Source organism: Sinocyclocheilus anshuiensis, unplaced genomic scaffold, assembly GCF_001515605.1.
Source record: "Sinocyclocheilus anshuiensis isolate Anshui unplaced genomic scaffold, SAMN03320099.WGS_v1.1 scaffold1155, whole genome shotgun sequence".
NCBI classification, from domain to species: domain Eukaryota; kingdom Metazoa; phylum Chordata; class Actinopteri; order Cypriniformes; family Cyprinidae; genus Sinocyclocheilus; species Sinocyclocheilus anshuiensis.
Genome location: NW_015542398.1, coordinates 515,298 through 528,811, shown reverse-complemented (window position 1 = coordinate 528,811; position 13,514 = coordinate 515,298). Strand labels below are relative to the sequence as shown.

The 13,514-nt window shown below is 35.8% G+C and overlaps 1 protein-coding gene across 1 annotated transcript in view; it reads left to right on the top strand.

Moving 5' to 3' along the window:
* Window positions 1-1,317: 1,317 nt before the first annotated feature.
* Window positions 1,318-13,514, top strand: part of vwa5b2 (von Willebrand factor A domain containing 5B2) — an 18,409-nt gene continuing 6,212 nt past the window's right edge. The window contains exons 1-10 of the mRNA XM_016492069.1: window positions 1,318-1,460; window positions 4,219-4,361; window positions 4,486-4,701; window positions 6,636-6,861; window positions 7,873-8,030; window positions 9,474-9,605; window positions 10,145-10,266; window positions 10,382-10,558; window positions 10,865-10,975; window positions 12,668-12,870. Coding sequence (XP_016347555.1) covers window positions 1,318-1,460; window positions 4,219-4,361; window positions 4,486-4,701; window positions 6,636-6,861; window positions 7,873-8,030; window positions 9,474-9,605; window positions 10,145-10,266; window positions 10,382-10,558; window positions 10,865-10,975; window positions 12,668-12,870 — 1,631 coding nt within the window. The remainder of the gene's footprint in view (window positions 1,461-4,218; window positions 4,362-4,485; window positions 4,702-6,635; window positions 6,862-7,872; window positions 8,031-9,473; window positions 9,606-10,144; window positions 10,267-10,381; window positions 10,559-10,864; window positions 10,976-12,667; window positions 12,871-13,514) is intronic.

The window sequence follows — 13,514 nt, the reverse complement described above, 5'->3', positions numbered from 1 at the left end:
CGCCTTCTTTTTGAACTTGATTTTTCTTCAATGAGGGATTGAAGAAAAATCACGTTCAAAAAGAAGGCGCGTGACGCTGTTATCCAAGCGATGATAATAGTAGACGTAGAGGAGTGGGATGACTTTTTTCCTTTATAAGGTAGCCTAATTTTTTTTTTTTACAATGTTTTTGTAATGTATTAATTATCACGGGCTATGAAAAAAAAAAAAACACAAGTAGGCCTATACTAATACTAAGAGTAAATTTGGTTCGAATAGCCAATATTTTAGTAGGCTAAAAAATATGTGGCTATGTTACAGCTCCCCTTTGAAGCTCTTGTGTTTTTCTCCTTTTCCATCGGTCGAATCCTATTCTGCTCACAGGTGATTGGAGATGAGTTTTGTTCCTGCTTTGTTGCAGTTTGCTGATTTTTGTAAAATAACTTATGTTTTTGCTTTTCAGATAAAAGGGTAGTTTCAGTTTAATATGTTGCGGGCTCATTTATTGGTAATAAATAATTGATAATAAATAATAATCAAGCGTAGTGTTATTTCTGGCAGGTCATGTTAGTCAAGCTCGCATCAGCTGACTCTCAGCTGATCCCCATCAACCTATAGGAATATGACACCTAAGTATTCCTATATAAGGTACTGCAGTAGTATCAGCAGTTTTCGCATTGCTCAATCGCTAATTACCCTCCTCCATCCCCAACTCCTCCTCTGTCAGTCAGGATTCAGCTGCTCTCATCCATGCTAGGCTGCATGGATGCGCAGGGAGTTTTTGCCCAGAACGGAACCATACCGCCAATCCAAACTGTATGCTAATTGTCAGTCATCTTTGACGATAGTGGTCCTTACAGAATTGATGATAATAAATTATCAAAAAATATTGGGCTTGTTTTTGAAGCTGCGGTTGCTTATTTGTCTCGCGAGAGTTGGCAACAGTGATGCCTGTGTGTGAGTGGGTATGAAATTTCGCGAGCATTTTTGTTGCTGCTTTATGGCAACAACAAATGCACTTGTACAGCTACCCACTGTAATTACAGTGATGCATTCCACTCACTTAACTGTAGGTGGCTTCAACATCACAAAAATGCACAAAACTACCTACAGTTGCTTAAATGTGTATGAGCAGCTTGCAGGATATTTGGATGCATATTTGTGTATTTAGACTTTTGGCTGAAACCTAACAGCTACTGTTACTTTGCCTGTGTAAAAATATACATAAGCCTATATGAAATGAGTTGAACTCGTTTTCAGCAAGCAGGACTGTTCATTTCACACGTCGCCGAAGCTCAAAATAAAATGACAGCAGTAAATGATAGAGACTCCTATAAGATGCATTTGTCCTGGTTTCCTGTTGTGAAGCGTTGCTCGCGCTCGAGTCCCTCCGCCCTGAGAGTGACAGAACAGAGAGATGGAGAGAGACCTGTAACACTCACCGTCCGAATCACAGCTACAATCAAGGAGCAACTCGTCAAGTAAGTGAAAACTCGACGTGTACGTAAAGTGCATAATTTTATCCTTTTCAAAACACACTAAAACACTTCAGTCGTTATAATTTGGATTATTTGTTATTAATCACGCGGACTCTGGTTTTATAAAATTAACATGCTCAAGAACATGTCTACAAATAATAGTTGATAGATTTGCGTAAACTCTCCTGTTGACGAGAAAAATACAAATTAGTTGAAATTATGTTTATTTCACAACTTACATTTTTTGTTACCGATGTGATTCTCATCATGAAAACATTCTGAATGATTCAGTGATCGAACCCTTTAAATGACACTGACTTGGAACTTCATTTTAGCAGCTTCGCTCATCTTTTTTTCTTTTTGTTTTGTAAATTAGACCTAAATTTCATGTCTCTTTCTTTATTTCTGTAATGACTGAGCTCTAAAGCTTGAAATAGCCTATTTTCTTTCTCTTTACAAATTTTATGTCATTTAAATGCATTTATAAAGACTGATTTGTGCATCAGTGTTTTTCAAAATACAAGTTAGTGCTAGATATGTGTTATATGGTCAAAAGACTATCTTGAGTCCTAAAAAGAGCAGTTTGCTGACAATCACTAGTGTAGTGATTTTAATACCTTACCTTGTTTATTCAGTTTTTAAAAAAACTAATTTAGACAGTAATCAGTTAATCACATTTTCTGAAGCTTATTACTTCTTTTGGACCGGCAGATATATGTTTGTTTGTTTATTGTTTTTTGTTCATTGTGATTCACATACTGTATGCGCCCATTTATCCCCTCATTCAGCTTATAGGTAATATTTTCTTTGTCATCTTATAAATGCAATCTCTCCTTACAGGGAGTTGGAACTTGTTTTGTATTGTGTAACTGGAAAAGCCACTCTGACTCCATCAGGTCCATGCATCATTAGTAAGACAATTACTACAAAACTTATCAGTTCTCAAAATCAAATCTTCCCACCTTCATATGCTGTGGTTTACTGAGCAATGCCTTTTGCATATTAAGTCTCTCTAAGGACTTTTCGTTTTTGTGGCATTGTTCCATATGCTTGAAACATTTATAGGACACCACAAAGCTTGACCAATTTTTTTTTAAACTATACAAACAATTTATCTAAATGCATTTAGAAATATTATTGTTTGCAACAATGTTGGCCAGAGTACAAAATATTTAGTTGCACAACATTACTACAACTCAGAGTCAGCAAGTCAAAAGTGAACCTTTAATCTTCGTAAGAGCAGTTTACTCACAAACACACACTAGTGTGGTGTTTGTATTCATGTATGCTTGACATTTAATCACGGCACAGTAAATCTCGGTAAGTGGACATGTGTCCAGGTGGCAGGTGTTAGTGCACCTTGTTCAAGGAGTACCTGAGAGACCTTGTGCACAGAACAAACATCACTGCAGCATTAACCAGTGAACCCAATATTCATTAGATTGACCACTAGACAGAAAATTGTAATGCTAATAAAACCAAATTACAAATTTCAAGATTTCAGATTTGATCATCTGAATTTGATCCTCTTTCCCATAATTCTAGCATCTGTACCTCTGCAGAGACAGCAGGCAGTTGACTTGATTATTACGCTTACTGCTGGTGTTTGTATGCATGTGCTGCTGCACTATTGACCAATCTGTTAATGTTTGACACGTACATTCCCACTGTGACAGGATGAGTGCCGTCCGGTTGCCAGGCAGCATGCGGGGTGGACATGTCCAGTAGTGTGAATGAGAGGTTGTGTCAGCTTTTAAAATGTTTCATGGTAGCTGAAGCAAATAATCAGATGGAAATTTGCTGCTACTGACTCTTAATATGTTGTCTAAGGTTCGGTTCAGAAAGTTTATAATCTGCCCATTTTGCACCAGCCCATTACATCTATCTAAAACAGTCTAACACTGGTGGTTTTGCTGTAAACAGTTTTATTTTAGTATCAGTATTGATAGACTATTATAGTTTTTATCAGGTTTTAATTTAATTTTATATTTTCTGTTTTATTTTTATGCTAGTCCAAGTTTTAGTAATTTTGTTGTGTGCTTTTGTCATTTTTAATTTTTTTAAATATGTCTTAGTTTTTATCAAGTTTATTTTAGTACTTAAAATTAGACTAAACAAAGATGAGAAATGTTGCATTAGCAACTAGCTGAAATCAAATAAGCATAGGGTTTTAAAATATTTAATTTTAATTTATTTCCGTCATTTTTAATTTTACTTCGGTTTAGTTCACAATAATAACCCTGCCTGTAAAATGTCTCCTAAAGATTGTTCAGGGAAAATGGTAAGCACAAACAATTGTTGAACATTGTCAGTTTTTATTAATAACTATGGACAAATACATTACTATATCACAAAGACTGAATTTTAACCATAGACAACTGAAAAAGAGGTTTACACTGTAAGAAAAATATCTGTAGAAAATGGTACTGGTCATTTTCTGCCAGGATCTATCCATTATCTGTTAAATTTCCTTAATTATCCAACATTTCCTTTAACCCCAAAGCACAACAGTATGCAATGCACAATTTGAGTGAAAATTCAATACTGAATTTTTTTTTTCCCATAATAACACAGTAGTACATCGGGCACTATAACTGACATTTCTTAGAGTGTAGTTAGTAAATGAACTCTAGTGACTACCAAAGTCAACATTTTAATTAATGAAGCTTATTAATAATCATGCTTAATATTCTTTGGGGATCTTGTTGATAACATACTCTTAACAAGCATAATTAGCTTACACAAATTATCTTCTCTCAAGGAAAATGCCAGGACTGAAAAATCGCACCACATGGGCCCCACTTTTGCTGAAGACATCCAATATCACTTCATGTGCCAACGGCTGCTCTCTGGGCATCACGGCTCATCTCACATATGTGAATACTGACCCTGAACCTGTAGAGGGTAAGAGATCGTGCACACATACTGTAGAACAATTCAGACACTGAATATGTTATAAGTAGGAAAACAAACACTTGTCGTCAAATAACTGCTCTAAAATAAATCAATGCCCTCCTCACCTGCTCAGGTGTGTTTGTGTATCCTCTGGGGGAGAAGGAGGTTGTGGTGGGTTTTGAGGCAGTGGTGTCTGGCAGGCTGGTCAGTGTGGAACTCCAGAGCCGTGGGAAGCCAGAGGACTGCTGTTTGGACTGCTGCCCAGGATCAGCGCTGCACACCCAGTGTGGTCACAGTAAGGAGTGGGGATGCTGTGGCGGAGCAGCTCTGGAGATACAGTGCTCCAACGGTGAGACTTTTAACCTGTTAAGGCCCATAACATTGGTATCCACACCAACGGATGATAAAGTTCTGTTTATTATAGACCTTATGCATCAGAGAAACTAGCGAGCAGTCATCTTTAGAATTTTGTGTTTGAACTTCCATTTTTTCTGCGGTAGCTCTGTGTAATTATATAGCATCACTGTTGAAGAGTAATTAGCTGGTGAAGTAGATTGGCTTAATGAAGTTTATCATGAGAATTGTAATGCCGCTTTGAATGCTCGAGCTCTTTAAAGGGGTCATGAACTGAGAAATCTAAATTTTCTTGATCTTTTGACATTTAAGAGAGGTCACTGTACTATAAAAACATCCTGTAAGTTTCAGAACTCAAAACTTTCTTGTTAGTCTAAAAACAGCTTATAATGAAGCCAATCTGTCAAAACGACAGGGTGTGGAATGTGCCACTTTATGACGTAATAGTGTGGCTAAACTCCGCCTCCGCAGAGGAAGATCAACTATATCACGTAGCGGAAGATCAACTTCTACATCACTGCCTGTTTAACCTCGCCCACCAATTTGCGCATGTAGTGTAAATCAGATATGTATACATATCTATGGTGTAAATAACGAGAGAGGCAAACGAAATCAAACGATAAAGATGGCTCAGAAGACAACAAGACACTGTACAGTGCCAAGTTGTGGAAAAACACAGTTTTTGCATCACCTTCCTTTTTCACTTCATTTTACCGTGGATTCATTTACAAACAAGGCACAATTTGACACAGGATTTTCAGAAAGATTAAAACTAAAAGACTGAATATATTGGATCCGACAGTAATGTCGCAACTCAGTAACTGTTTTTATTTTGTGGTCACTATTGCTTTGTCTGTTATTACAGATGTACTGAGTATTTATGCGTTTTTAACCTAAATCACAGCAGCGTCCATCTATGAAGGCTGTAGGCTGTCAAACATACACAACTGTTAGCCAATCATAGCAGTGGGCGTTTGCTTCCGAGTCTACAATCCGCCACACTTATTCAAACAGAGCGTTCTGATGAGGGGGGTCAAAACAGGACAGAAAATAGCCTATTACTTCTAAATTATGATGTTTTTTGATGTAAAAATCTTGATAACATTATAAGCGGACCTCAGAGAACAGTACAAAATAAAAATAAAAAAGGCAGTTCATGACCCCTTTAAGGTCAGGTTGATTCAGACTGGCTGTAAATGTTTATTATCGTTCACCTGCTAGAAAAGATCGTTCTGAATGTGATTCCGACAATATCGTTCCTCTGTGCCGTTAATGTTATAGTTGTGGTGTGGACCTATTATGTGGAAGCTTTCCAGAATATTTATTTTCTCTGTGGTGGAAAGAAGCAAACATATTATTATAATACAGTCTAAAAGAAGATGGTTCTTTAAAGGTTCTTTACACCTAGTAACAGTTCTTTTTAGAACCAAATCATTTGGAAGAACCATTTCAGTTTCAGAATGTCAAGGTTGGCAAAATGCCTCATTATGAAATTATTGAAAATTACATAATCTACAGTACATAATCCAGCAAAGAAAAAGTGTGACAAGACATGCCATCACCAGTGAGCTTTACTTTTCTACTCTTAAAACACTGATCCCAGATCAAAATAAATGTAGCATTTAGAGTATTTTCTTTGCATTGTCACAGGCTTTTGTCACTGTTCACAAGCACATACTACAGAAGTGTATTTGGCGACCTCGTAAATCTTGTGTTCTCCTTACAGTGCTTTGTACTTGTCCAGCCTGGAGTATGCGGGCAGCATTTATTATTTCAGAGAGCTGTGTTGGCTCTGTGCCTGTTTTAGATGGTCCTTAAATGAATACAAAGTTGCTTTAGGTTTCTGTGTTTCCAAGCCAACATCAGGTTTTAACTTTTTTCAGGTTTTTGAGAGATTGTTGTACTTATTTTTTTTCTTTTTCATTTAAGGTCATCTGTTGCTGGATGAGGACCTGGAGAGGAGCACTTTTATTGTGAGCACAGGCCAGATTGGACCACTAGAAATAGTGTCCGTTGTCATCAGTACCACCCTTGAACTTCCTACACTTGAAAATGGTGCAATCCGCCTGGTCTATCCCACAGTGCTCACACCTATAGTCAGAGCGCGGATCCAACCAGGAAAGAGTGAAAATGGGGGGAAATCAGAGGAGAACAGGTAAGGTTAATCTCTTTAAGTTCTCCTTTACTACTTTTAATAATTACAGTGGTCCTGAAAAGCATTTGGAAGCTTTAGCCACACTTTAAAATGTATGTCTTTGCACTAAATAAAATATTAACAAACAAATGTTTTATAATCAAGCAAAACAATAAAAAAAGTTAAAAATGATAAAACAAATATATTGTTCAAAATAAGACAAAGTCATCATGTTCATAGTAATTATGAAATGTATACGTTTTAGGGCCAGTGTATATTCAAATTCTTAAAATATATGTATAACATGCCCTACCATTCAAAAGTTTGGGGTCGGTAAGATTTTTTAAATGTTTTTGAAAGAAATCTCTTATGCTCCTCAAGGCTGCATTTATTTGATTGAGAATACATAATATTGTATAATATTATGTTATAAACCATAATATTTGAAATGTTATTACATCTATAATAACTGTTTTCTATTTTATTTATTTTAAAATGTAATATATTCCTGTGATTATAAAGCTGAATTTTCAGCATCATTACTCCAGTCTTTAGTGTCACATGATCCTTCAGAAATCATGCTAATATGCTGATTTTGTGCTCAAAACATTTCTTATCATTATCAATGTAAAAAAAATAAATAGATGTGATATTTAATTTTTTGTAGAAACCATGAAATATTTATTTTTCGGGATTCTTTGATAAATTAAAAAGAAAATAGAATTTATCAAAAATATTTATTTGACGTCATAAATGTCTTGACTCTTTATTGTCACTTTTAATCAATTCAATTAATCCTAGCTGAATAAAAGTATTCATTTATTTTAAAAATCTTACTGACCCCAAACCTTTGAATGTGTGTAAAAAAAACAAAATACCAGAAAAATCAAAGTAATAAATATATTGTAAGGGTATTTTCGATAAAACAACCTTACTCTTTGCTTGATAATTAGATTTACACCATCTGAATAACAAATAGTGAAAATTGTGGGTTTGACCTCCCAAGAATCCCTTTTCACATCTCTCCTTCAGCCCAACTACGTGCTTTGGCAGCGTGTCTGGAAAGCAGGAGAGGATGCTGGGAGTTGGGCAGCAGTGCACACATGCTTTGCTCACCAGCACTGCCACGAACCTCTCGCCTTATCAGCTCAGCTTCCAGCTGCTGGTTCGAGGAGCCTGTCTGCTGGCCGGTAACATTCATATCTTTCTGTCCAACCTATCCAACATAAGCAATATGATAACGGGAGGAGTAGACATACAGTAAGGTGGGCTCGTCTCTTACCTGTCTCGTTCTGCCCCTTTTTTCTGTTTGCCTTTGAAGAGTGACTGTACGTTCATGCAGGTTCAGCTTGTGTTTTGAAATAATCCAGTTAGTGTAAAACTTGGCATGGACATCAGTGATTATGATAGATATCAGTGCGCCTGCCAGAAGGAGCAAAAGCATGTCTGCAAGAGTGTGTGCAGAGAGAGTGTTTGGCTCCGGCTCCGGGCCACTAGAACAGAGGTGAGAGATGGAGGCAGGGTGATATCCTAAATCACAGTGCAGCAGTGACGCTGTTCTGCTCCAGAGGAAAGTGGCCGCTCTGTTTCAAGTGGCTCAACTTAAATTTAAATTGAGTAGGACAGTACAGAGATATTAATTTGTAAAAAAAAAAAAAAAAAAAGTCTTTTTTTGGACATTTACATATGTTGGTTTGTAAATGTTTTATTGTATTAGGATTTTTTAGACATGAACCATGGTAATATGATGTTTTTGGACACACTATGGTAATATCATTTTCATTTTACATTTACCATGGTAATACCATGTTTTTTATACATTTACCATGGTAATATCATGAAGTACTTTGTTTGGACTACCATATATCCACAAACTGTATACTTTAGTATGTGAATATGGTACTCTTTTAATACCATGGTATACTGTACTACTGTTCAAAAGTTTGGGGTCTGTACGATCTTTTGTTTTTGCAATTAGACTCTTACGCTCACCAAGGCTGTATTTGTTTTATCCGAAATACAGTAATATTGTGAAATTTTATTACAATTTAGAATAACTTTTCTATTTGAATATATTGTAAAATGTAATTTATTCCTCTGATCAATGCTGAATTTTCTGCATCATTACTTCAGTCTTCAGTGTCACATGATCCTACAGAAATCATTCTAATATGCTGATTTGCTGCTTGAAAAAAATTCTTATTATTATCAATGTTGAAAACAGTTGGGCTCTTGATATTTTTGGAAACTTTGATCTATTTCAGGATTCTTTGATGAATAAAAAAATTCAAAAAACAGCATTTACCTGAAATACAAATTTTTGTAACATTATAAAAGTCTTTCCTGTCACTTTATGATCAATTAAAATTAAACGATACAGGGTTTAACTGATTATGAAGCCAAAAACTTAACCTTTCAAAAAAAAAAAATTGTATGCATATCTAGATTTATATCAAATGTCAGGATCAGTCTTCACTTGTGAATCTGTTTTATCATATCTTTAGTTCCCTGAGGCTCAGATGTTAAAGATTCCCACCAGCATAATGTTCTTTCATAGCAACTAATCAAATCAGTGCTGAAATGTCATGTGAACAGACTCTGTAACTCTTCTTATGCTTTCTCTTCATATCCAGGTCTGGAAAGCCCCACCCATGCCCTGCGCGCAGACGCTGACCCCAGTGCACAGTCTGCATCTGCAACCTACATCACGCTGGCGGAAGAACATTCATGTGACCGACATCTGGAAATAATACTACACCTTTGCGGTGAGAGCTGACTACATGTTAAATCATAAGCTGTTTGGCATTTTGGTAACACCTCCATAGCTATTTTCTAGTTATGCATGTCATATAGCACATATCTGCTTGAATGCATAAAAGTAAAAATCTCCAAAAATCTCTGTGTTCATATTACATTTAAGTAGCATATTTCAAAGCAGCAACAAACTCTGACAACATCAGTATAAAATCAGTTTGTCCAGCTCAAATCATGCTAGAATTTTTTTTTTGCAGCTAACATTAATGCACACTTTATAGCAACAAAAACAGCTGATGCCTTTACAAATAAAACAATGGACTTTAAATTAGAAGGCGGCACTTACAGTTACCTACAGTTGCCAAATAGAGCATTGCAGTTTCCCATTCCCAAGTTTTTGAAAGATGTTCACCAAAACTGTATTTATTTGTTAAAAAATACAGTAAAAACAGTAACATGAAAAATAAAATCTAATTCAAAATATTAAAACTATAATAATATATCAGTGATACTAGAATCACCTGTAAGTCGCTGTCGCTGTTGCCTGCAGAGCCTCATAATCCATTGGTCATCCTAGAAAGGGGACGTCTCACCTTTAGTGAATACGAGCAGCAGATCCGTACTCGACGTGATTTCATTCGCTGTGCCCAAAAGGAGGCAGAGTCTAAGATGGTAAGATTATTGCTTTTATACACTTGCATTGCTGACTTCATCTTGATTGTCTTTTAAGAACATCATTTAGAGGATTATTTAGTTGTTATGTCATGCGTACATGTGCCTTCCCCAGCTGGAGTTTGTGCGGAGACGCTATCACAAGGATCTGCTCTTGAACCCCGTCCTGATGCTTAACTTCTGCCCTGATCTGCTGTCAGAACCAACAGAACTGCAGCAGGCCAGCAGAGAGCTCATCTTCCTCATTGACAACAGCAACATAATGATACAGCACAACATCAACAAGATCAAGGTTCTTGTGATCTCCTGTATGAGCAGCTGCTCTTCTGCCACTAAATGTTGGCACATGCACTTTTTTGTCTTCAGTACATTTTTTTTTCCTCAAACTACTAGCATTTACTATAAAGCACAGATCAGTGGTTCTTCAAAATCTTTGTTGCCATTAGAAGTTAGCAGCTCTTGTTTAAAGCAAATTTGTTTGAACCACCTACAAAACTAGAATCAAACAATATCGTCTGATAGGATTCCACTCTGAATGTGCAGTATTTGCCGGTTGAACATAACCAGAAATGTTCCTGTGCTTTCATATATTTGACAGGAGGGGATGTTGGTGGCTGTCAAAAGTCTGCCGACCCGCTCCATGCTGAACATCGCTGGCACCTGCTCAACAGTCAGGCCTCTTTTCAGCTCCAGCAAGCCCTGCACAGATGTGAGTATTTCTCCAGTCACATTTTAGCTGTAGTTGCCAAAATCATTGCATAGTATTTATTTTAAGAGAAACTGAAACTCAGAAACGATGGAGATCACACAGGGTTGTGAGATGGTTGATGTTTACTTGTGAGTGACCTGCTGATAACAATCTCTGTCCAGGTCGCTTCTACTGGTTGCCATGACACTGCAATATCAGGTTGAAGCAGGTCCAGGGTCTGGCAGGACAAATTGTTTTAAAACAGCGAGGGCCATATGGCACTGCCATGCACTTTACAGCATGCAATTACCAAAAACAAACTTGTTTTGCTCCATTGTGCACTAGTGTTGTAAAAAGTACTGACTGGTACTGACATCTGTACTTTTGACAACACTATTGTGCACCACTGCTCTTTACATCTTCATCACAAAGAGCTTCTCTGGTGCTCTTTGATCACTTTTGACTCAAAAATGTTACGTTTTGATAGTGTCACATGATCCTACAGAAATCATTCTAATATGCTGATTTGCTGCTTGAAAAAAATTCTTATTATTATCAATGTTGAAAACAGTTGGGCTCTTGATATTTTTGGAAACTTTGATCTATTTCAGGATTCTTTGATGAATAAAAAAATTCAAAAAACAGCATTTACCTGAAATACAAATTTTTGTAACATTATAAAAGTCTTTCCTGTCACTTTATGATCAATTTAAAGGTTTTTGCTAAAGTATTTGTTTCTTTAACAAACAAAAAAATCTTACTGACCCCAAACTTTAGAATGGCTATAATATTTTTATGGATAATATAGAAAAGTACTGACTGGTACTGACATCTGTACTTTTGACAACACTATTGTGCACCACTGCTCTTTACATCTTCATCACAAAGAGCTTCTCTGGTGCTCTTTGATCACTTTTGACTCAAAAATGTTACGTTTTGATTTTTTTTTTTTAATTGTAACTTCATTGAAAATGGTACAAAACTTGGTGACTTTTGTGGCACTGGCTATATGAATACACAAAAACGATGGACATAATTGGAAAAGGCCAAATGGTCATTAAAAAGTAACAATTGGATTCTTCATGGTCAAAAATGACCGCCATTGGAAATAATGGGAAAAATGAAAAAATATGAAAATACAGATTTTTTTTTTTTTTTTAAAGGTACAACTCACAAAAGCCACTTTACAGAAAAAAAGCACTGATTTAAATTATGGATTTATATTATAGGAACATTCTGGGTTAAATACAACTTAAACTTTACCATATTTGATTTTTCACAAATGAAAACAGAGATTTATTATTGTCTCCAGTTGCTGTTATTTGAGATAGTTATATTTAGCCTAGAATATGTCTTTCACTATTGGATGCATATTGCCAGTTATGAATGTGTGATATTTAGAGTTTCAGGAAGTCATGATATGCATATGAAAATGTGGGGTCGATTTCTTGCCCGAACATATAATAAAACGAGAGATAATTGGTTATCTCTGGCCTGTAAGGCCTAAATGTTTTTTTCTTTAACTCAGCTGTGTATTCAATTTTGTATTCATGTAAGTTTTTATTTTAGATATATATTTATATATATATATATATATACATATTCATTAATTCGTTCGTTTGTTTGTTTAGGAGGGTAAATGGGTAGGTCACTGTTTTTTTTATTATATCAGGGCTAAAGGGACTGCCAATCTCTCCCTCTCTCATTTTTCAGAGTACAGTGACTCAGGCACTGGAGTACATCCAGAAGATACGCACAGACCAAGGTGGCGCTAACCTGTGGGGGGTGCTGTCCTGGATTTATCGGCAGCCCATCCACCGCAGCTGCCCACGACAGCTCTTCTTCATCATGGATGGAACCTGCAGTAACATAGGCCGCGTGTTAGAACTGGTCAGGAGGAACGCCTGTAATGTCAGGTAAAAACTGTAATGTTAGATTAAATTAGTGTTGAAGACACCATGCCAGTTAAGACCTAATATAAAATAATCTGAACAGATAGTTTTTCACGACAATCATAACTTTTATGATATATTATTATAGTATTTATTAATATTTTGAATTAGCTTTTATTTTATATTTTCAGATTTCAAGTAAAAAAAAAAAAAAATAGTATATTGAGAGTTTGTTTTTTATTGTTTAGATAATTTTAGCAACATATTAAGATTTTCGATCAGCAAACACTTTTAGAATTAGCTTTAAAAAATGGCTAAATATCCACTTCTAAATATCCACTTAGGGGCTAAATAAACACCCCTAAAACCAGTTTTAAAACCTGGTCCCAAATATCATTCAGACCAGCACCCAAAAACCAGCATAACACATTCACTCCAGCAAACTGCACTACAACTCTACAAACTAGCTAAACACATTTTACATCAGCAAACACCTTTTTTCTTTAATCTAACTTTAACTAACACAATTTGAGATTTTGCAATATTATCACCCCAATTAACCAAACCTCAGCTAATTACATATAACACAGTGAAATAAAATACCTGGCAATAAAATAAAATTAGAACGGCATAATATACTGTATATGTATAAAAATATGTAAATAAAA